This window comes from Chinchilla lanigera, unplaced genomic scaffold, assembly GCF_000276665.1.
Source record: "Chinchilla lanigera isolate Chin_1 unplaced genomic scaffold, ChiLan1.0 scaffold00071, whole genome shotgun sequence".
In the NCBI taxonomy this organism is placed as follows: domain Eukaryota; kingdom Metazoa; phylum Chordata; class Mammalia; order Rodentia; family Chinchillidae; genus Chinchilla; species Chinchilla lanigera.
The window spans coordinates 3,118,602-3,141,074 of NW_004955472.1; the positions used below are offsets into that span (position 1 = coordinate 3,118,602).

At 45.8% G+C, this 22,473-nt stretch overlaps 1 protein-coding gene across 1 annotated transcript in view; it reads left to right on the top strand.

The window, feature by feature from the left end:
* Ddx58 (DEAD (Asp-Glu-Ala-Asp) box polypeptide 58) overlaps positions 1–16,923 on the top strand; it is a gene marked incomplete at its 5' end in the record, with an annotated part of 41,630 nt that extends 24,707 nt beyond the window's left edge. The window contains 5 exon segments of the mRNA XM_013522945.1: positions 4,987–5,077; positions 8,580–8,747; positions 9,852–10,003; positions 12,856–12,999; positions 15,001–16,923. Of these exon segments, the coding sequence (XP_013378399.1) occupies positions 4,987–5,077; positions 8,580–8,747; positions 9,852–10,003; positions 12,856–12,999; positions 15,001–15,297 (852 nt within the window).
* Between the last annotated feature and the right edge of the window lie 5,550 nt (positions 16,924–22,473).

Sequence of the window (22,473 nt, forward strand, 5' to 3'; positions counted from 1 at the left end):
GGCCGGCCCAAGGGCCAGTGTTCCCCGCCCTGTGGCCTCCCGGGCACCAGGGGCCCTCCCTGCGGAGGCCTACAAGGCAGGAAGCTAGCCAGCTGGAAGACCAGCGCTCCCCGCTGGAGGCTCCCTGTGTGCTGGAAGCCCTCCTTTTGGGGAACTACGAGGCCGGGAGTGAGCCAACCTTTTTTTTTTTTTTTTGTCTTCTGTTTATCATGTTTATCTTGTTTTATAATTCAGCTATTTGACTTTTGATTTCCTGCTCCTCAGTGTCCCGACAATCCCTTGGGGGAGATGGGAGTTTCTGGAGGCCTTTTGTTGCCTTGTTTTCTCTTACAGTGATACCTCGATGGTCAAACAGCTCCAGGCTCAAACTTTCCACGACTTAAACAGCAAACTTTGAAAAAAAAATCTGCTTAGCGTTCGTAATTGCTTGAGAGTTGAACTGAAACTCCAACTTGAAAAAACCCGTACAGGTCGAAAGTGCACCCCGCATGGCGTCCCACCGCGGACAGAGGGGTGACGGTCCAGTGTAAGCGCCGCTCCCACCCGGACAGCATGTGGTGCTCGTGTTAGTGTGTTAGAACATTTGTCACTGTGCTTTTCTTGCCCTTTATTTGCATAAAATACCATACCATGGCTCCAGAGGTTAGTGATACCAGCAGTAAAGCCAGGAGGGAAGTTGACAGTAGAGTTAAAAAAAGGAATTATTGCAAAATTTGTTAAAGTCCTGGAAAAATGAATTTATAAGTGTAATTTTGGGCCTCAGAACCAATGAATTGGTTTTCCATTATTTCTTATGGGAAAAATAGGTTCAGTTCTCAAACTTGTCAGTGTTTATGGAATGAATTGAGTTCAACAACTGAGGGATCGCTGCACTTCTTCTCTTTCTTTTTCTCCTGAGGGTTTGGTGTTGGTTAAAGTGGACTTCTTGCTAGTATGGAGATGTCTTTAGTGTCTGGTTTCTGGTGCTAAACTCTAGGTGTGGCAGAATATAAGCCATGCCTTTTTCAAGATCCAACCACCTTCTTTAACTTGGGGAGGGAAAAGGTGGAGTATAACTGGCCTAGCACCCAGTTCTCTGGAAATGAACGATCGTAATTTTGATAACACAAAGACAAACTAGGTGTTGACATACAGTAAAAATCAGTTAATACCAACAATTATGCCACTTCTGGCAATAGCAAAGAAATCAGCAACAGTTATAGAGTCAAAGGTGAACTGGGTACTGACATACCGTAAAAACCAATAAAAACTACCACTGTGCTACCTTTAACAGTAGGAAAGAGATCTGCAGTAATAATACAGCGCAAAGGCAAAACAAATACTGGCATGCAGTGAATATCCACGACATGCAGTGTTTTCTAACCATAGAAAACACTTCAGCAGTAAAGTACAGTTAAGTAGGCATCTAAAGATTAATAAAGCTTAATTGTAGTACTAATAAAAATAGAGTGGGGAAGGGGAAAATGAAAGAAATGTAATTTCAAAAATAAAAGGAAAATAAGGAAAGAGAAGTGAGATGAGGGATCAAATTAAAGAGTAGAAGAAAATTAATAGGATTACATAAAAGTAACAGAAAAAAAGATGGCAAACAAAAAGGAAAAAGAAAAACTCCAGGAAACAAAGAAAAAGAAATGGGTCCTAAAAACGCCCCCGTGTGTTGGGATGTGGGTTTCTTCCCAGGGCCTGCAGTGCCGGAACCCACCAGGTGTGACCGACGGGCAGGAGGTCCTGCTGTGTCCACACCCACGTTTTTGGGGAGCGCTGAGCCCTGCCCCAGCTTTCTTGGGCTGTGTCCCTCCAGCTGCTCCCAGGTTTTGTGTGCCCGTGTGTACCCCAGGTCACTGCTTTCTCTGCCTAGTTTTGTGACCTGTGAGGTTGTGAGGAGCCCTTCCTGCTGCAGAAGCCCCGTCTGTACACCTCGGGCTGTCACCGCCTTCCCAGCGGAGGCATTTCCCTGATTGTCTCGGCCGGCGGGGAGAGCCAGCGCCGCTGAGCTCCGTGCGGGGAGGCAGTCGAGCAGAGCAGTGCCCCGCCTCCAGACCCAGCCTTCCACAAACCACATGGGACCAGCCTGGCTTCTCACCACGGAAGGAGAGGGGCCCCCTGCGCCCCGTCCTTCCCACCAAGCCTGAACTTCTCAGGGGATCTGTTCCTACCCCCTGCCCTCTGCAGCAGTGCTTTGTGACTGTTCCCCAGCCACTCGTGGTAGGATGACCCTGGAAACCCTGAAGTTTAGTTCTGCGGCTTCCGATAGCTGGAGTAGCTCAGGCTTAACCAGTCCGTTTCCCAGTGTCTCCTGGTTAGTCACTCTCACGTGTGGTGGGCAGAGCAATGGGCTTCTTCCGCACTGTGTCCGTCCTGTGCAAGAAGGCACTCTCAGAGGTGCCTCTGGAGGGAGGGCCCCTGGTGCCCGGGAGGCCACAGGGCGGGGAACAACATCCCTATGCTGTTTTTGCAGTTTACAGTGTGTGCCTTCTCGAGGCCAGTGCTGCTGGCCTGGTCTGTCTCCCTGGGGCCGCTGACCCTCTCTAGGTTTACCTCGTGTTCGCAAAGATAGGCCACCCTCCCCAGGAGCCGAGATTAGGGTTCCAGTCCGCTTGCTTCTTTTCCCTGCATTTTCTTCGGCTTCCCTACTTTCTCTGTGGTTTCTAGTTTTTCTGTGGCTTTTTCTGAGTTGCCAGGGCTTCTCTTCTCTTCTCTTCATTGTTTCCAGGTGTCGTGAGTTCAGGCCCTGGACAGACTGTGGTGTCTGCTCCTGTGCTCTGTGCTGCCGTCCTCCTCCTTCCAGTTTTAACATTTTAGCTGATCTGTGGAGGTATAATGGCGTCTTACTGGGACTTTGATTTGTACTTTGTTAACGATTAATGGTTGAAAATCTTTCATATGCTCATTAGCCATCTCTGTATTTTGTTTGGTGCTGTGTGTGTTCTTTTTTTTTTTTTCCCCATTTAAAAATCAGGTACCGTCTTACTGTTGAATTTTTGGATATTCTTTTTCTGTTCTGCTAAAACATTCTCTGTGAGCCCTGCGATTTGCAAACATTTTCTTCCAGCCAGTGGCTTAGTTTTTGTGATCTTAATAGTATCTTTTGCAGACTGAAAGTTGTAAGTTTTGATAAAGCGCAGTTTATAAATTTTTTCTGTATTTTGTTGGTGGTTTTTTTTTTTTTTTTGGTACTGGGAATCGAACTCAGGACCTTGCACTTGCCAGACAGGCACTTGTGGCACTGAGCTATATCCCTGGCTCTGTCAGTGGCTTTTATATCTCAGAACCCTTTGCTTACCTAAGGTCACAAAGACTTTTCTGTGTTATAATCTAGAATTTTTATAGTTCTACAGTTTATATTTAGGCCTCCAGTCCATTTTGGATTCATTTTTGAATCAGGTGTGACAGTTGGGTTGATGCCATTTTTTTTCTCTTTGAATCTCAGCCTCCAGTTCTTACAGCCTCGTATGTTGACAGGACTGTCCCTCCTTCATGGAGTTGCCGTAGGAATTTTGTAAGAAAAATCAGTTGCCTATGTTTGCATGGGTCTATTTCTGTATTTTTTACTGTGTTCCTTTGATCTGTATGTCTGTCCTTCAGCCCATCCGGTACTGCTCTGATGACTGTGACTCACAGGAAGTCGTTTCTTTTGACTATTTGAAAAAATTTAGCAATATGGCGCCCCTTGCTCGGGGCCCGCCCTCACAGAGTTGATCGCTGGGGAGCGGGGGGCCGGGCTCCGGGATCCTGTTCTTCATTCTGATGTTCTCTGCTTACCTTCTCCTTTTAGGTGGAAGTCTTGAAATGAGGCAGTGCGAGGGCTTTAACCTTGTTCTCATGATGTTTTAGCCGTGTCCTTGCCTTTCTATATACGTTTTAAAATCAGATGTCCTCATCTGTGGAAAAGGTCTGCTTAAGTTTATCGGGATTGCCTTGACTTTATAGACTAATCTGGGAGAAATGACCCCTTAACGGTATTGTGTTTTCCAGTTTCCTTTACTGTAATATAGCTCTCATTTAGGTAGGGCTTCTGTATTATTCATCTCTTGCTGAGTAACAGAGCACCTCAACTCTTAGTGTCAGGAAACAGCAAGCACTTGCTAGGTTATAATGTCCAGGCGTCGGAATCCGGAAACAACGAAGCGGGGCCGTTCTGGCGCGAGGTCTCTCATGAGGCGGCAGTCGCAGCGCTGGCCACGGCTGCAGTCGTGGGGGGATTGTTTGGGGGAAGGTCAACTTCCAAGCTCCCTTCACATGTCTGCTGGGAGGCCTCACAAGATGTGCTTCCAGGTTCCCTGATGCGAGCTTTCCCACAGGCCTGCCTCCCTGCGTGGCAGGTAGCTTCCCCTAGATAAGTGATTCCAGAAAGACTGGGAGAAAGATTGTGTAATTTGGAAGCCAGACACATTTTGTAACTTCATCTTGGAACTGGTGTTCCATCATGTCTGTAATAGAAGCAAGTTACTAAGTTCAGTTTACGCTCAAGGGAGAGGATTACACAGTGATTTCAATGTAGGAGGTGGAAGTCACTGAGAGCTACCTGGGAGGCTGCCTCCCACATCTTTGGCTTCTTTTGTAAATGTTGCATGATTTTCAGCATAGGGATTCTATATTTTATTAGGCTTATACTTCCGTTCTAATTTTCTCAATGTTATTATGAGTGATACTTTAAAATTTTTCAAATTCCAGTTGTTTGTTGCTAATATGTAGAAATACAGTTGATTTTGTTATGTACAGATCTTGTGTCCTAAAGCCTTGTTGAGCAGACTTACTCTATGAACTTTCCTTTTTTTATTTACGATATATCTTGAAGATTAAATCATAATGGGCTGCAAGGTGTATACTGCAGAGTTAATTATTTCCTAGAGCTCAAGAAGGTTTGTCACTCTGAAATCCATCTGTTAACTTTAGCACTGCTCTTTTTTTGTATATATTTCAATGTTGAATCAATATGAAAGATTTACTAGTAGTGGCAAATTGATAATTGTTTTTCACTTTTAGGCTTTAAAAAAATGGATTGAAGAAAATCCTGCACTTAATTTTCTAAAGCCTGGCATATTGACTGGACGTGGCAAAACAAATGATAAAACAGGTACTTATACATAGTCAATTAGATTTTGCATAATAGATATAAACATATAATGTATTCAGATTCTTTATTAACATTTCTATCAGTCAGGGTTTAACCCAGAGAAGCAAAATCAGTAAGGTATTATACCTAAATATGGTGTGTGTGTTTACACATGTCTTTACATTCGTGACTACACAGAGGTTTCCTGAAAGGAAGTGACCTGCACAGTTTGGCTGGCCAAGTAGTCAGATCTGTAGGGCAAGGAATCTGGAAGGAAACATCCGTAGTAGCGTGGAACCCATAAGCAGGAGCTGTTTGAAATCTCCGAGCTCAGGAAGAGCCAAAGTCTGTAAAAAGCTCTGCTGGGTAGGTGCGGCCTGCCTTTTGATTTAAAGTCAGCTGATTAGGGACTGTAATCGCACTTGCAGAATCCCTGCAATCCGGATTTAGAGGAACAACGGGAAACTGTGGCTCAGCTAGCACAGCTGATGCATCAGAAGGCCGTCACGTTGTCAGGCGTGGTGGAACATGCCCAGCTACTGAGGAGGCTGGGGCAGGAGGATGACAATTTCAAGGCCAGCCAGGGCAATTTAAAGAGACCCTGTTTCATTAAAGAAAAAAAAGCCATCGCATTGTTCAAACACCGTTATCACACTGGTGTCTTTCTTTGTAGTAAACTACCCCCTCTGATGTATTTTGTAGGCAAGTCAAAGTTTTTGAAATACTGTTAGAGTGTTTCTCTATGCCCGGATTCTCCATTAACAAATGTAAGATTAACTGAAAATAGAAACACTATGTTTCTGTTATATTGTTCTTCTTTACTAAACAGCAGACACACAACCCTTTGGTATAATACAACTTTTACAGTTTAAAAAGTCTAAATAAACAATTCTAAAACCTGGCGAGATAAGTACACTGTGCCTTGGGATTTGGGGGAGTCACCTCTCCCCCATGCTTCCACACAGCTGTGTTCCCACCCCTCGGAAGAGTATTGCACGCAGTACTCTGTGAGCTGCATGACAGGTCCTCACGCTGCTCTCATGTAGTTTTGTGTATAGTTCTTACCAGCCTCTTCCCCGCCCTCCTAGCCCTCAGCCGTCCTGCCTGTCCTTCCCCCATAGAGAATCTCTAAACTTCATGAGTGTAAATTGTAGATTCAGGTTTTTGAAAATGTGGCTTATACATGAAGTCCAGTACCATCTTAATGTGGTTGGAATTCTAAGTCCTCTGGCCTTAGGCCTCTGCCAGACGCCACGCCCCCTTCCGTAAACTGACAGAGGCCCCTCTGCATTCCTGCGGCATCCAGGTCTCGCTCGTCCCACCGAACCTGGGCTTCCCACTCAGATGCTTCTTTCAAAAATAGGGGCTGGGGTAAGAGTGGGGTCTCGAACCATCATATTCTTAGCTGACAAACCGTAACCTGCAATTTCTAAGTAAACGTTTGGTTGTGAATAGACACACGGAGATGATTTTGCCTAAATTTTTTTCTGGCCTATTCCTCTTCCTTTCACATCGTGCCAGTCTTGTGTTTATTCAACTAAAAAAAATCCAAGAGCTTTTACAAGCTCTTTACAGGAAACTGCAAAGTAAAATCAGTAGTACACAAGGACTGATTTTTAAGAAACTTTCTAAAAATTGACTGCACTTACATTTTTATGACTTTGAATTACGATTAATTTATAAGCTTGGAAGGGTCTTTTTAAAAACCGGGACCCCATTGCCAGCGAAGTAAAAGAGGTAATGTGAACTTCTCCGCTTGCCTGAGGCAGGTCTCCTCTGTGAGGAGTAGAGATCATAACGTGACTCAACCAGTACTTAACCGTAGCTGGGTCTAGTGGGCCTTTTTTGTTTGTTTGTTTTTTTGTTTTTCTCCGGTACCGGGAATTGAACTCTCGACTTTGCGCTTGCCAGGCAGGCGCTGTGCTGCTGAGCTAAATCCCCAGCCCCGTAGTGGGCCCTTTAAAAGCTTGAGTTTATGTGTGCGTATTCCTTACCATTTTGGGCATTGCCGTAATCAAACGAACTGGGTGAGTACCGCACCCGATTTCACTCTGCATTCAAATGGTTTACTTTTAGTCTCCAGGGTCACAGAGTATGAGAAAGCAGTGTGTGACTTGTTAGACAAGTCCTTTCCTCCAGTTAGCGGAAACGCGCGCAGGCCCGTCCACGGAATGAGGGCGAGCTGCGGGGCCGGTCATGGCGCATGGAGCCCGCCCGCAGGACGTGTACTTGGGCTTCGTGAGCAACTGCAGCTGCGGCTGGAAAGCTGTCTGAGTCTTGCACATCTGTCTCTTTTTTCCTTTCCTGGGTTGCGCTCTCTGCTTCGTCATTCATGCATCGCCCTCCCTTCCCAGGGTACTGCCTGTTGCAAAATCCCAATTTCAGATTCCGAGAGGGAGAATCTGATTGACTCAGTGTGGTTCGCGTGCTTGTTTTAACCCAGTAGCTCTCGCCAGGCGACCAGGCTTTTAGATAAGTCAGAGTACTCTGATGCTGCAGCAATCCCCAAGGACATAACACAGTGAAAGTGATTGCTGCTACGTCATGGTCCAGCTAGACGAGGGGGCGCAGGCCTTTGCTCCGCGTACCTCCACTTACTTACGGACTCGGCTCCTTCCTCGTTATGGCCCTGTCTTCGGGGCTTTCCGAGCTTCTGCTGTGACCTCACCTTGCCCACCGATAAGGAATGAGAATATTCTAGGGTCAGGCTTGGAAGAAGCGGGTATTATTTCCACCTGCATATCATTAATGAGAATTTAGCCACAGGCCTCATCTCAAGGTGAGAGAGGCTGAGATTTATAATTTAGCTTTGTTCCCAGGAGCAGAAGGAAGTAGGCTTTTGTGAACAGACAGCGCTGATGCTTTGATAGAGGACATGGTAGTGAACGCCCTTACCCCCCCGCATTTACCCTGGGAGTGTGACGGAACGGTTCCAGAAAGGGCGGGGGTGGAAGGCTGCGGGGGCGGCACACACCCGGTGCCACTGTTTGGGTCCTAGACTTAGGTTCGAGGCTCGCTTCTCCCACTTGTTAGCTCATTTGCTTACCTCACCACCAGAGTCTGCAGGCTGGTGTTTATAAAGGGGAATCCTGGCACTTCGCCGCTGACCTCACAAGGCTCGTGAAGTTCCCCGGATCAGCTGTGACAATGTTTTGTCAGCTGTAAACTCCTGTACACATTTAGGAATTACTAGTAGATGTTGATATTTTTGCAAAAACGTCCTATTTCAGCATTTGTTTTGGAATGACAGGGCTGAAGCCGCACCGCTAGTAAGCGTCAGAACTGAGATTGGAGCTCTGCGGGGTACTGTGACAGAGTCTCAAGTGTTACAGGTCGCTCTGAACATCTTCTCTAAGACAGGCACAGGAAGGGATCCTACTGCCTAGGGTTATCGGAAGATCGTGACTATAAAGCAGAGATCAGTACCTAGCCTGTAATAAGCATTCCATAGTTGGTAGCCAGATTTTCAAGGGGCGGTTGCCTTCTTTGGCGAGTTGTGTAACACTCTCTTGCTCTGACACAGGAATGACCCTCCCAGCGCAGAAGTGCGTGTTGGATACATTCAGAGCCAATGGAGATAATATTCTGATTGCCACCTCGGTTGCTGACGAGGGCATTGACATTGCTCAGTGCAACCTGGTTATCCTGTACGAGTACGTGGGCAACGTCATCAGGATGATCCAAACCAGAGGTGAGACGCTTTCACGCCCTTCCCACACGGCCCCCATTCTGTGTGCCTAGTGTGTCTGTCACTTGTGCCTTCGTCCTTGCTGAGCCACAAGTTGTGGCCGGTGGAGGAGTGGCCTCTCGTATCACTGGCCCCGAAGGTCGGGACTGAGGTGTGACGGCTTCGTCCGCTGACTCACACCCTGCTGTGATCCCTGTTCACGGTGCTGCCCCCGTGCCCGGGCTGGCTCACGTCCACCTTGGCTTGGGGCTTTGTTGGTCACTGTGTAGAATTTCCACACTTGTGGGGCTGAGGGCTCCCTCTTGTCCGGAAGAAATGCTCCAGAGTCCTGTCCCACCCGGACTGCAGAGTCGCCTCTCTCGTCTTCCTCCTGCCCCCCGCCCTTCCTTTTCCAATTTCCGTAAGAACAGCTGCCACGTTGCTTTCCCTGAATGTTATAGAAACCCTAGTGGCTCCCTAGTTCGCTTGCTGTTTGGGAGTTTTCAAAATCCGTGCACCCATTTCCCTGCCCAACCCATTTCGCGCCCTCTCCGCTGTTTTTGTCCAGTTCAGCCCGCCATGCTTCATCTGCTTCTCCAGCTTAAGGAACTGCCCATGTGCTGCTGCTGTGCACTCACTTCTCCCCCGCCTTCCTCTCACCTGACCTGATCCCCCATTAGATTAACCTCTCGCATGCCAATAACCTTCTCTATATAAGAACGCTTGCGGTTTTCCATCTGTTTGCTGGTGGTTGTGAACACGTCTCCCCATTACCTAAAAGGCTCTTGAGGGAGGATCTGCATTATTCACCGTCGGTTGTGCAGAGTCATACTGAGCGTCCATATTGGATTATATTTAAAGCAGTGTTGCTGAGAGTTTGGCTGTCCAATCACACTGCATACGAGAGACCCCAGGAAAGCCAGCCTAAGGTGGGCTGCCCATTTATCTGCATGTGTAACGTGCGGAGGCAGACCTACCTGCACTTGATCTGCTCTAACAGTTGGACTTCCCTAGGAAGCAGGATTCATTGACTGTAATTAAATTCTAGGAATATCTGTCTTTTCATCTATTCTCTTACTGTATCACAATTTTAAGTCAAAAACCCCAAAAATATTTATTTCCTGGTAGGCAGAGGAAGAGCAAAAGGTAGCAAGTGCTATCTTCTGAGCAGTAATGCTGATGTAATTGCCAAAGAAAATATAAATTTGTACAAGGAACAAATGATGAATGACTCTATCTCAAGACTTCAGACATGGGATGAAGCAATATTTCAAGAAAGAGTAAGTCTTTTTATCTGTGTACTCCCTTAGGGTCTCATCATAAAGAACAAATGGAACATGAGCATGGGTGGTGTATTTTAGCATATTGTTTGGAATATTGTGTCAGAGCAGTAAGTTTAAAGTTTGGTCCTGTAGTGAGCATTTGAAATTCATCGACTGTGTGTGTGTCTGTCTGTGGGTCTCTGGGTCTGTGCTGCTGGGGATGAACCCAGGGTTTCACATGTTAGATAAGCAATCCACTACTGAGCTATACAGCTCTAGCTAAAATTAGCATTTTAAGTGTTAGTGAGATTAAAATACATTTTACTGGAGCTAATACCTGAAGTTCTTTTTACATCGAAAGGGCAAACTCAGCTAGATTCGCTCTTGACAGTTCATCTTGAGGACCACACCCTGGTACTGCAAGACACAGCTCTTTGTCTGTCCCTCAGATCTCTCTCTGCTGTTAGAGAAGAGCTCCCAGGTCACAGGGCAGGTGCTGGAATGTTTACTTGTAGGTATGGACCATATCTCAGAGTGGCATACCTGCTCCATGGTGACCTTAATTATACTGTAATTTCTTTTGTAACACAGAAGCATGAACTCAGAAATTGAACCAAGGTCCTTTGCAGTGAGCTGCCTCCTCAGCCCTTACATTTTGAGATAGGGTCTCACTAAACTGCCCAAGCTGGTCTCAAACTTGCAATCCTTCTGCCTCAGCTTCCTGAGTATCTGGGATTATAGGTATATGCCACCATGCCCAGCTCAACCATGAGTTTTTTGAATACCTTTAAAGTTCTGCTCTCTGTTTCCTTTTAGGACTTCTGTGATATGATCATTTTTCTTTCTTTCTGGTACTGAGGATTGGACTTAAGTCCTCATATGGGCAGGCAAAGTGCTCGCCACTGAGCTGCATCCCCATTGCTTTTTATTTACTTTGAGACAAGGTCTCACTGAGTTGCCCAGTCTAGACTAGAACTTGCAATCCTTCTGCCTCAGCCTCCGGAGTAGCTGGGATTACAGGCGTGCACCACTGTGCTCAAATTGATTTACTTGTTTTTTAAATGGTCCTATAGGCCCTAAAGTTCTGCCCACTTTTTTTTTAGTCTGTTTTCTTCTGTTGTTCAGGATGGTTCATTTCTATTATCTGATTCTTTTCTTGGTCCCCTCCATTTTTCTGTTGAGCTCATCCACTGAACTTTCTATTTGTTACTGTGACCATTTATATTTTTTCATGTTTGAAGTATCTTTGCTTATGGAAGCATTATTATGGCAGCTTTAAAATATTGTCAGATGAGTATCTTGGTCATCTTGGTACTCACATCCACTGATTGCATTGTTTCATTCAGTTGGAGATCTTTCTGTGCCTGTTATAAGTGTTACTTGATTTTTTAAAAATTCCAGACTTTTTATATTAGGAGAGTCTACACATTATTCAACCTTCTGTGTTAGCTGTTCTGTTGTTGTTTTTTTTACACAGCACCACTGCACGCACGTAAACAGCCGCAGAGCACGCACACAGAGGTAGACACACCACGGCACGCACGCAGAGGCGGACAGACCACGGCACGCACGCAGAGGCGGACAGACCACGGCACGCACGCAGAGGCAGACAGCAGCACGGCACGCAGAGGCAGATAGACCGCGGCACGCACGCAGAGGCAGACAGCAGCACGGCACGCACGCAGAGGCAGGTAGACCGCGGCACGCAGAGACAGACAGACTGCAGCACACACGCAGAGACAGACAGACCGCGGCACGCACGCAGAGGTAGACAGCAGCACTGCACACACAGAGATAGACTGACGCACGGCACGCACGTAGAGGCAGACATCTAGATCTCTGCTCGGCCTCTTTTGGATGACAGCAGGGGGCGCTCTGCTGGCTGCTGCTGGGGGAGGTGGGAGTTCTGTCCCCACACGGTCTTACCGGCACCCCGGGTGAGGGGCGACAGTGCCAGTCTTCCTGGCTCCCCATGTGCCCAGACGCTGGGACACCTTATTGCAGCCTGGGAAGGTGGAGAATCAGGTTCCCGCGTGGTGCGTGCGGGCGTGAGTGCAGGTGGGGCAGGTTTCTTCTCTTTTCTCTCGTGGATCACAGCAGTTGTTGTCTATATAAGTTTCCTGTCTGCTACACTGCACTTTCCTGGTCCTTTGGCAAGAGAAAGCAGGCTTTCCTTGAAACTTTTTTGTCTTTGCCCATAGGTGTTTCAGGCCCAAGTTCTTCATGTGCAAGCCCTGGATATGCCCGGTGAAGAGAAAACCCGGGGAGGGGACCAGCACTCTATTCCCAGGGCTGCAGGGTTCCTGGCTGGTCTTTCTTCCTCTCTTCACCCTTCGGAATCTTTTATAGATAACGTCCGGGGTTCTGGGATGTTTGTAGCCAAGGCCGAAGTTTTGACTTAGAACAGTCACACTGCATACACATTTAAATGTACAGAGCTCAGCAGTGTGCTCTGTGGTTGGAAGGGAGAAAGTACTTCAGCTGGTGGGGGCTGCTTCCCTTCCGTTCTGCCGTGGTTTATGGCTGCCGTGGGTGCGATGACGCCGGAGACAGTCCGTTCTGTGCACCTCTGTGAAGTTTTGCCAACTGTTAACAGTAGAAAGCATGGTTTATATGACTATTGGATGCACGTCTTTGGGCTTTTTATGGATGTCTTTGAGGAAGGCGTTGGAAGACTGGATAATGAAGTTAGGAGAACCAGTAAAATCATGGGAGATTTTTACAGATAGGTATTGCATGGTCGTGGAAGTTGCATATGAATGGTTATAAACATATGTCGCTGTGTGTGTGTGTGTGTGTGTGTGTGCTTTATCTGTACATGTGCTGGTTTTGCTTGGATGACTTTACGAGGCTTTTCTTTTGGCATGTAGATTCACCGTATACAGAATCAAGAAAAACTTATCAGAGATAGCCAACCAAAACCAGAACTTGTCCCTGATAAGGAAAATAAAAGACTGCTCTGTGGAAAGTGCAAAGTCCTGGCATGCCACACGGCTGACATACGAGTGATAGAGGTACGCAGCCTTTTCACAGCAAGTTCCTGGTTTTTCACTGTCTGCTGGTGAAATGTAAGAATACTCTGACTTGGGGCTGGGGATTTAGCTCAGCAGCCAGCGCCTGCCTGGCAAGTGCGAGGTCATGAGTTCGATTCCCAGTACCGGGGGTGGGGGGCGGAGCAGAATACTCTGACTTATTGTGGCCCTGGACCGTGTGTATAAAAAATACCACACCTTGCTTATACGGGGAGCTAAAAAAGCTGATCCTGCAGAAGCAGTGAACACACTGCTGATTGCTAGCGGCTGGAAATGGCAGCGCGGAGGGCTAAGGAGCGGCCGGGAACAGGTACCCAACACCGTTAGAGGCAGTGAGTTCCAGGGCTCCTTAGCACGGTGGATAATCCTGTTGACACGAGCACACGGCGCTGCGTGAGAGCGTCTCCCTGGGGCAGCGAGCGGCGGCGCCCTGGCTCTCGGGCGTGAGGAGCGGTCCGCACCCGACAAGTGGGAAGCGGCCGCCTTCCTGGAGCTCGCGGGCAGCTGTGCTTAGGGCAGGGCCGGGTCAGCAAAGCCGGGCACGGAGTGAAGTGGCGCTGCCGGGACCGCAGAGCAGCGGCTGCACACAGCACAGCGCAGCACACAGCAGCAGCCCCAGAGCACTCGGGCTCCTGGATTGAAGGATTTGCCCGGGTGCTGCCCGAGTCTCTACGTGTGACTGATCGGCAGGGTCGGTGTCCTCTCCCAGGGATTCTCAACATGCACGCTCCTCCCAGAATTCACTCTGCTCTTAATGAGATGCGTGCGAGGGAGTGCATATTCGTAAACTGTCAGTAAGGTTGGAATAGGGTGAGGGGACGCGGGGCTGGCTGAGGGCTCCACTACGCTCCGACCTGGATCGGAGATAACCTGGGGTTTTGTTAGTGATGCTGTCTCAGGACGGTGGGATGAAGAGGGCCCTAGGGTGCTGTCTGAAATTAAATGGGTGAAAGGGAGCGACTTCCTCAGCGCCTTCGTGTCTAACTGTCCTGTGAGGAGTTTGAGGATTTATAACAGAAATGACAAAGGTTTAAGGAAATGGAAATGTTAATTACACTGAGCATTACCCCTTGTACACAGATTATCACACTGCATCTCATATGTGAATACAATTGCTTGTCAATTAAAGATACAAATATAGTTTTAAAATGTTGCCATGAGCCAGGCGTGGTGCCTTATGCCTGTAATCCTAGCACTTGGGAGGCTGAGGCAGGAGGATCACTGTGAGTTCGAGGCCAGCCTGGGCTACTTAGTGAGTTGAAGGTTAGCCTGCATTATGTAGTGAGACCTTATCTCAAAAAAAACCAAAAGCAAACAAATGCTGCCACTTAAATTATTATTAAAAATAATGGCTATGCTGCATGCAATGTGGTATCCTCGATTAGGTCCTAGAGCAGATAGATTTTAGTAGAAAAATCAGTAGTTTATCTACTAGTAATGTACAGGTGTTATTTTCTTAGTTTTAACAAATATACTAAGGTATGTAAAATATTGGCATTTTGGGAAACTGAGTCAAATGTGTAGAAGTACTTCCTTTCCCTGCTGTGTAAGAGGTCAAGTCCGTAAGTCAGATTCCTTCAGAAGTCCAACAAAGTGAGTCTTACACACTTGACACAAATATACAGTGTAAAGCACAAAAAATCCAAACACATCCGCTAGAGCAAGCACACAGCAGCACAGCTGTGTCTGGTAGACCCGTGAACTGCTGCAGCATGTGAGCCCCTCTGCCAGGTTTGCGTCCACGAATGTTTGTAGTGCGAGGTCCATTTGTATCTGAAAGTTCACAACTCGAATATGTATGAGTCAGGAACTTATATAAATGGGTCCTGATCCGGCCTACAGGTGACTCCATTATTTCCGTCTTTCCCCAACTGTAAAGTAAGGACGCCCCCTGCTCTTCAGTTCAGATTATGGTGGGATGCTTTGAGGTTACAGCTGTGCACTGCTGCTGACACCTTCTCTGCTGTCCCACCCTTCACGCAGGAATCCCACTACACTGTCATTGGAGACGCTTTTAAGAAGTGCTTTGTGCGTAAACCACACCCCAAGCCACGGAGCTATGGAGGCTTTGAAAAGAAAGAAAAGATATTCTGTGCCAGAGAGAACTGCGGCCACGACTGGGGAATCCGTGTGAGGTACAAGACGTTTGAGATCCCAGTCATCAAAATTGAGAGTTTCGTGGTGGAGGATACTGTCACTGGACTTCAGAAACAGTATCCGAGGTGGAAGGACTTTCCTCTTGAGAAGATACAGTTCGATGCTAAGGAGCTGTCTCAGTGACCCCTGCTCCCAGTCCTTAGCCACAGGGCGTGGTCACGGAGGGAAGCAGTGGTCCAGCGGGTGCAACCATCAGTCACCTGTACCTTTGCGTAAGGCTCATACTGTACTGAGTATGTGAGTTAGCTTCCCTGTTTGCATTCAGCTATCTCTATTGTGTCACATACAGGGCACACAGGTGGGAATTGTGGCCCTGAAAACTTCGTGGGGCAAGAGAACTCACAGTAGGACTGGAGAAAAATGTGAAATTGTTTCTACCCTCCTGTCCCCTGGCCAGTGAGCACCTAACAGCCGCTGGGTACATGTGAGCACGAATGAGCTGAACGTTTTTTCGTGCCTCTTTCCCTCTTGAAGCTGCTGCACACTAGGTTTCCCCGCAGTGATCTCCTGGAATTCTTTCCAAAGCTACCAGTGACCGGCTGCCAATCCACTGGATACTTCTTGGTTCTTTTATTTCTTCTCTCGCTACTTTGGGCCCTGTTGTATCCCTCTGTTGAAACTCTCCCTTGGCTTTTTTCTTAAGTTTTTTCCCTTCTTACTGGTTCCTCTTTGCTGGTAAAGTGTAGGTAATTCCAGGGGCTCACTGTATCTGTCTATATGTCTGTCTGTCTGTCTATCTATGTAAGTTATATATACTCATGTTTTCTTCATAGCAGTGTGTAGCATGGTAATCATAAAACATCTCTCATTAGACATCTTTCGTTAGTGACATTCAGTAGACCTCTTTCATTAGTGCGGGCATATCACTTCCTGAGGTTTCGTTTTTTACTTTATCCATTTTTTTCTATTAGTTTGTTCTCTTAACCTGCTATTTGCATAATCATCTCAAGCCATCTTCTGGTAATGGTTATGTTTAACGCTTGGATTATTCTCAGTTAAGTTCCTTGGATGGTACTGATGAAGCGGTTTAATCTGGCTGTCCTTTCTACTTATAACATTTGCTGATGCTTCAGAGAGCTTAGTTTGGGGCTTTCCTGTCATGGAGATATGTTTCCTGAGTTTTGTTATTTTCACCAGACCAGGGCTGGGGATTTAGCTCAGTGGCACAGCGCCTGCCTGGTAAGCGCGAGGTCCTGAGTTCAATTCCTGCTACCCGCACCCCCAAGAAACCCCCACCAGACCAAGGTATTCTGTGTTCAGTTTGGGGAAGCATCGCTAATCCGTAGGCTTTATAGCAATTTAAGCATCTTCCTAGAGCAGATTCAGATAGTTTGTAATGCATTAGGACCATCAGTGGCCTAACAATAAAAGCTCCAGAGATCATAAAACGTTAGTCTCATGTTCAACACACACACCCTTTTTCAAGGAATCTTTACGATAACATCTAAAGGCTATTTGGAGGCCACGCCTACCCAGCAGTCAGCCCTGGAGGTCAATGGGTGATTTGTTGCAGTCACCGAATTTTCTGCTGGATCTGATGAGCAGCAGTGCTGGCAAGAAGCCGGAAAAAATTACCAGCTACCTAGCTTCTGTTTGTGTTCTCCATCTGTAAAACAGGAGGGCTTTCAAAGTTCAAAAAATACAAGAAAGATACAGGATACACAGCAGTTGCTTGGTACTGGTTACTCAGAGTACTCTGTTTTGTTTTACTAACAGTGTTCCCAACATGCAATAAATGGGTTATCCGAGTCCGTTTGTTTGGAGCTCCTTTTTCATACCTCTTGATAGCTGACTGCTTTTCTTGGTGCTCCTGCTGAAGAACTTCATTACCATGTAGGGAATATTTACTGCAACCTATTTCAGAAGAAGAGAAACCTCAAAAATTTGAATGATTTAATTTAGATAAAAGTAAGTCATCCTCTCAGCCCAAGAAAGCTGACCAAAACTAAAGGAAGAATATGGATTTATGGATTCAAGCCATTGTCAGGCACAGACCCTCAAACCGAGAAGGAACCAGGTTAATACGTCCTGAGCGAAGAAACAGATAGGTTCTGACGGATGCCCAAGTACTGCTAAGCTCTCCATGGTCAGCCCGGCCCTCACCAGCGCTTCCTAGCAGGGTCCCAGCCGTGTGTATCTTTCTGAAGTTCTTGAAGTGGTTCAGATAAAACTTACTCTACGACTGTAGACTTGCTTACCTGCACGGCTTTGGCCAGTGAACACTGTGATATTTTCAGTCTCTAATTAAAGGCCTGATTGTAAACTGGTTCCTGTCTGAAGATACTGGATTCATACTAACTGAACTTCAGATAAACTAATGAGAGCCCACGTTTCCTGTGTCCCATGAGCACCGTGCTGTAGGTCTCTGAAGAAGGCACGCGCGGTCAGGTAAGGCGCTGCACGGATAAGGCACTGAACGCGGTGGCTCCCCGGTGCACAGACTCCGGAGTCCTTCTGGTCATACACTATCTTTACGAAACCAAAGGGGAGCAACACAAAGTATGAGACGCTTCTGAACAAGCTGTATGCTAACAAGTTAGCCTAGAAGGAATGGATGAATTCGCAGATGCATACAAACTACAAAGACCGAATCACGAAGAAACAGACTATTAGAACGAACCAGTAACCAGCAAGAGACTGCATCAATACTAAAACGCTTCCCATTGAAGAAAAGCTCAGAAAGCCTGGTGTGGGGCGCACAGCTGGAATCCCAGCACTTGGGAAGTTGAGGCAGGAGGATTGCTGAAAGTTCGAGGCCAGCTGGACTAGACGGTGAATTCAAGCCCAGCTTAAACTCTCGGGCAAGACCCTGTCTTGGAAAAAAAAAGAGCAAAGCCCATGATCCGATGGCTTCATGCCTGAAGTTCTGCTGAATGTTTTAGGAATCGCTGTGCTTCTAAACACTCCCAAAAACCCAGAGAGGAGCTATGAGCATGAGGCCAGCACCCTCCTATCAAAGCCAGACAAGGACACAAGAACGTCACTGTGCCACACCCGACGAACGCAGACATAAACACACAGCAAAACACCGGCAAGCTGGATTCAGCAGTGTATGTTGAAAGGATTCTTCTGATGAAACAGTGTTTTTCTTTGGGATGCAGGGATGATTTAACATACTCAAGTGTATAAAACTGGTAACACAAATTAACAGAACAAGAAACAAAAAATTTAACAGACTGAGGGACCAAACACAAATTAACAGAACAAGAAACAAAAAATTTAACAGACTGAGGGACCAAAAAAAAAGTCCTAGAAGATCATCTCAATACAGGTAAGACAATTTGACTAAGTTCAGTATCCTTCCATGGTAAAAATTCTGAAGCAGTTAGGTACAGTAAAAATGTACCTCAACCTAACACAGGTCGTACATGGCAAACGCACAGCTAACGTCATTCTCAACGGTGAAGAACAGGAATACGACAACGAAGCCGACTCTTACACAGTGGCGCCTCGGTTTAGCGTTTTGGGGAGGACGGCTGCGCTTGTGTTTGTGTGGAGGGATGGCTGTGGTGCTGTCACCTGATGTGGAGTTTGCAGAAGGAAGGAAGGAAAATCTTGCCGAAGCTTTTGACTGGCATCCGCTTGTTTGCCAACAGAAGCACATGGAACCAAGGCAGTACTGTGCTTCTGCCCAACGCAGCGCTAGTTACACTCCCACCAGTAACGTGGGGGCCTTTTCCTCGTACCCGCACTAGCAGGTGGTGTTTCTTGTGTTCTGGACGGCAGCCTTTCGTAGTGATGGAACCTCGGACTTGTTTCGCTTTGGATTTCCCTAATGGCTGAAGATGCTGAGCATTTCTTCATGTACGGACGGTGTGTCTGTACTACTTCTTTTGAGAAGTGTCTGTTCATTTCTTCGGTCTTTTTTTTTTTTTGAGACAAGGTCTCACTCTAGTGCAGGCTGGCCTTGATTTCACTATGTAGCCTCAGCTGGCCTCAAACTCATGGCGAGCCTCCTGCCTCAGCCTCCCAAGTGCTGGGGTTATAGGCACGTACTACCACGCCAGGCTCTTTGGCCCATCTTTAAATTGGATAATTATGTTTGAGGGTCTAATTTTTTTGAGTTTTCAGATCTATTTTTGGTATTAATTCTCTATCAGAGAAGTAGCTGGCAAAAGATGTTTTTAGGTTGCCTCTTCACTCTGTTGAGTGTTTCCTTTGCTGTGCAGCTTTTAAAATATATCATTTGTTGATTTTTGTTTTTAGCCTTTGTGCTACTGCAGTTCTGTTCACAAAGTCCTTGCCTCTGCCGACGGACTCAAGTGTTTCTCCTACGTTATCTTCCAGCAGTTTCAGCATTTGTTTCTGATTTGATTTTAGTAAAAGGTGAGAGATACTGACCTAGTTTCATTCTTCTGCACATCAAGATAGCACCAGAAACCCTAGGTAGAACAACCATGAAAGAGAGCTAGAAGGCTAAATTGGAAAGGAAAAGTCAAATTGTCTTTGTTTATAACATGATTCTATAACATGATATGATTCTACACATGGAATACTCTAGGAAACCCACTACAAAAAACTGTCAGAATACAGTCAGTAAAAATATAGAGTACAAAAATCAACACACAAAAATCAACACACAAAAATCAGTGGCATTTCTCTTTTTTTTGGTACTGGGATTCGAACTCGGGACCTTGTGCTTGCCAGGCAGGCACTGTGCTGCTGAGCCATCTTCCCGGCCCCCAGTGGCATTTCTATACACTGAAAAATGAGACTAGGTGAAAAAGAAATCAAGAAAATAATCTCATTTATCACAGATACAAATAATGCCTAGGAATCAATTTAACCATGGAAGTCAAGGATCTATACTCTGGAAACTATAAGCCATTCATGAAATTTAATGTTATACAAAAAAATGAAACTGCTCATGTATATGCGGAAGAATGAACATTAAAATGTCCACACTTCGCAAAGCAATGCACAGACTCAGTACAACCCTTATCAAATTTCCAATGATTTAAAAAAAAAAAAACAAAAACAACCTTAAAATTTGTGTACAACAACATATTTCAAATTCCAAAGCCATCTTAAACAAAACCAACAAATCTGGAAACAACATTGCCTGACTTCAAAATATACTACAAAGCTCTAGCAATCAAAACAGAAAGTAGCGGCATAAAAACACACACACAGACCAAGGGAAAAGAACAGAGTCCAGAAAAGAATCCATCGTGTATAAGCAACTGATTTTTGACAAGAGAGCCAGTGGAAAAAGGGCAGTTTCTTCAATAAAAAACCCACATGCCAAAGAATTAATTTGATTATCTCATTCCACACACAATAATCAACTCAAAATTAATTGAAGCCTTAATTAACTAAAGCCTTAAAAATGTAAGACCCAACACTGTAAATGTACTGGAGGAAAACACAGAGGAGAAACTTCATGAAATCGGTCAAAGTTAACGATTTTTTGCATATGAACCTGAAAACACAAGCAACAGAAATGAAACTAGAGAAAAAGGATTGCCTCAAAATACAAAGTTCCTGCAGCCACAGAGACAATGAAAAGATAACTTACAGAGTGAGAGGAAATACTCGCCAAATGTACATTTATTTGGTGAGGGCTAATTCTCAGAATATAAAAAGGACTCTTACAAAATGACAACAAAATGTCAAATAATTCAATTAAAAATGAACAAAAGACCTGAACAGACATTTCTCAAAAGAAACCATACAAAAGGCCAACACGGATATGAAAAAATGCTCACCCTGTCACAGAACTGCAAATTAAAACCACAGTGTCACTTTAGACCTGTTAGAATGGCCAGTATAAAAAGGTGAAAGGTAAGTATAGGTGAAGGTGTGGAGAAAAGGGAGAGCTTACACTCTGCGGGTGAGAATGTTAATCAGTGCGGCTATTACGGAGAACAGTGTGGAGACCTCAGAAAAGTACCAACAACACTGTATGATCCCCAAGCCCCACACCTGGGTAGGAAGTACGCCCGCGGGTACAAAGCCCAACGCTGAAGAGAGGTCGTGCACTTCCCCGTGCACTGCAGCATTATTTACAACAGCCAAGAGGAGGAGTCGGCCCGCGCACCATCAGTGGATGAGGAGGTACAGCAAGTGTGGTGCTTATGCAGAACGGAACACGATCCGACCTTAAAGAACAAAATCTTGTCTTCTGTGACGATATGGATGAACCTGGAGGATTTCACAATAAGCCAGACACACAACGACAAATACTGCTTCACCTTACATGTGGAACCTAAAAAAATCAAACTCACAGAAGCAGAGAGTAGAAGAGTAATTACCAAGGGCTGGGGGAGTATTCGTGAGGTGGTCAAGGATATAAATTTCATTTGGGAGGCATAAATTCAAGAGAGCTACTGTACAATGTAGTTATAGTTAATAATCTATTCTTGAAAATCACTAAACATGTTCTTACCTCAAAAAAGATGTAATATATGTTGTTTAGCTCAATTCAGCCATTCTACAATTATTTCAAAACATCATGTTATACACAGTAAATACAATTTTTATTTGTTCAAAAAATTAAAAAGATACGAAGCAAAAAAAAAGAAATAAAAGCAATCCCCTAGCCCCAAGTTCCATTTAGATCCAGAATAGAAGCGCTGGCTGGGTTGGGCCCAAGCCTGACACGCCACGCGTGTGGTGCTGGGCCGACACCTTAGCCCTCGGGTCCTCACGCGGCCAGTGCACCCAGGCAGAGGAGATGCGCTGTCAGCGTGAGGTCAGGAGGAGCACGGACGGTGCTTAGGCTGATCCCCGGGTGAGACTGCAGAGAAGGACATGGAGAAATGTAAAGGGATTTACACTTGTCTACGAATTGTGAAGACCCACTCCACACATCAATTTTAGAACTTTAGAGAAGTCTCCTAGTTTGGGATTGAGAAAATCAGCTCTGAAGTTCTGACACTTTCCATTTATCAGACTTATGTCCGACTTGCTACTCCACCTTTCTGTGTACCATGGAGCTAGTAACACCTTCCCTGCCTCTCAGTGTTGCTAACCTTACATTAGAATGTGAATGTTTAAAATGATCATTGTAAGGAGATTAACTTTATAAGGTGCCACGTTATGGATTGAATGTCTGCATCCTCCAAAAAATTCTATGTTGAAACCTTAAGCCCTAAAATAGCATGGAGAAAAAAAGTTAAGATTAAATGAGGTCATACGGACGAGACCCTTACCCTACACAATTGATGCCCCTCTAAGAAAAGACACAGGAAGCCAGCTCTTTCTCCCTCTCCCTCTTCTGTTGCATACAAGAAGGAAAGGCCATCTATAAGCCAGAAGGGAGTCCTCCCCAGAAACTGCAACAGCTGGAAACTTGAC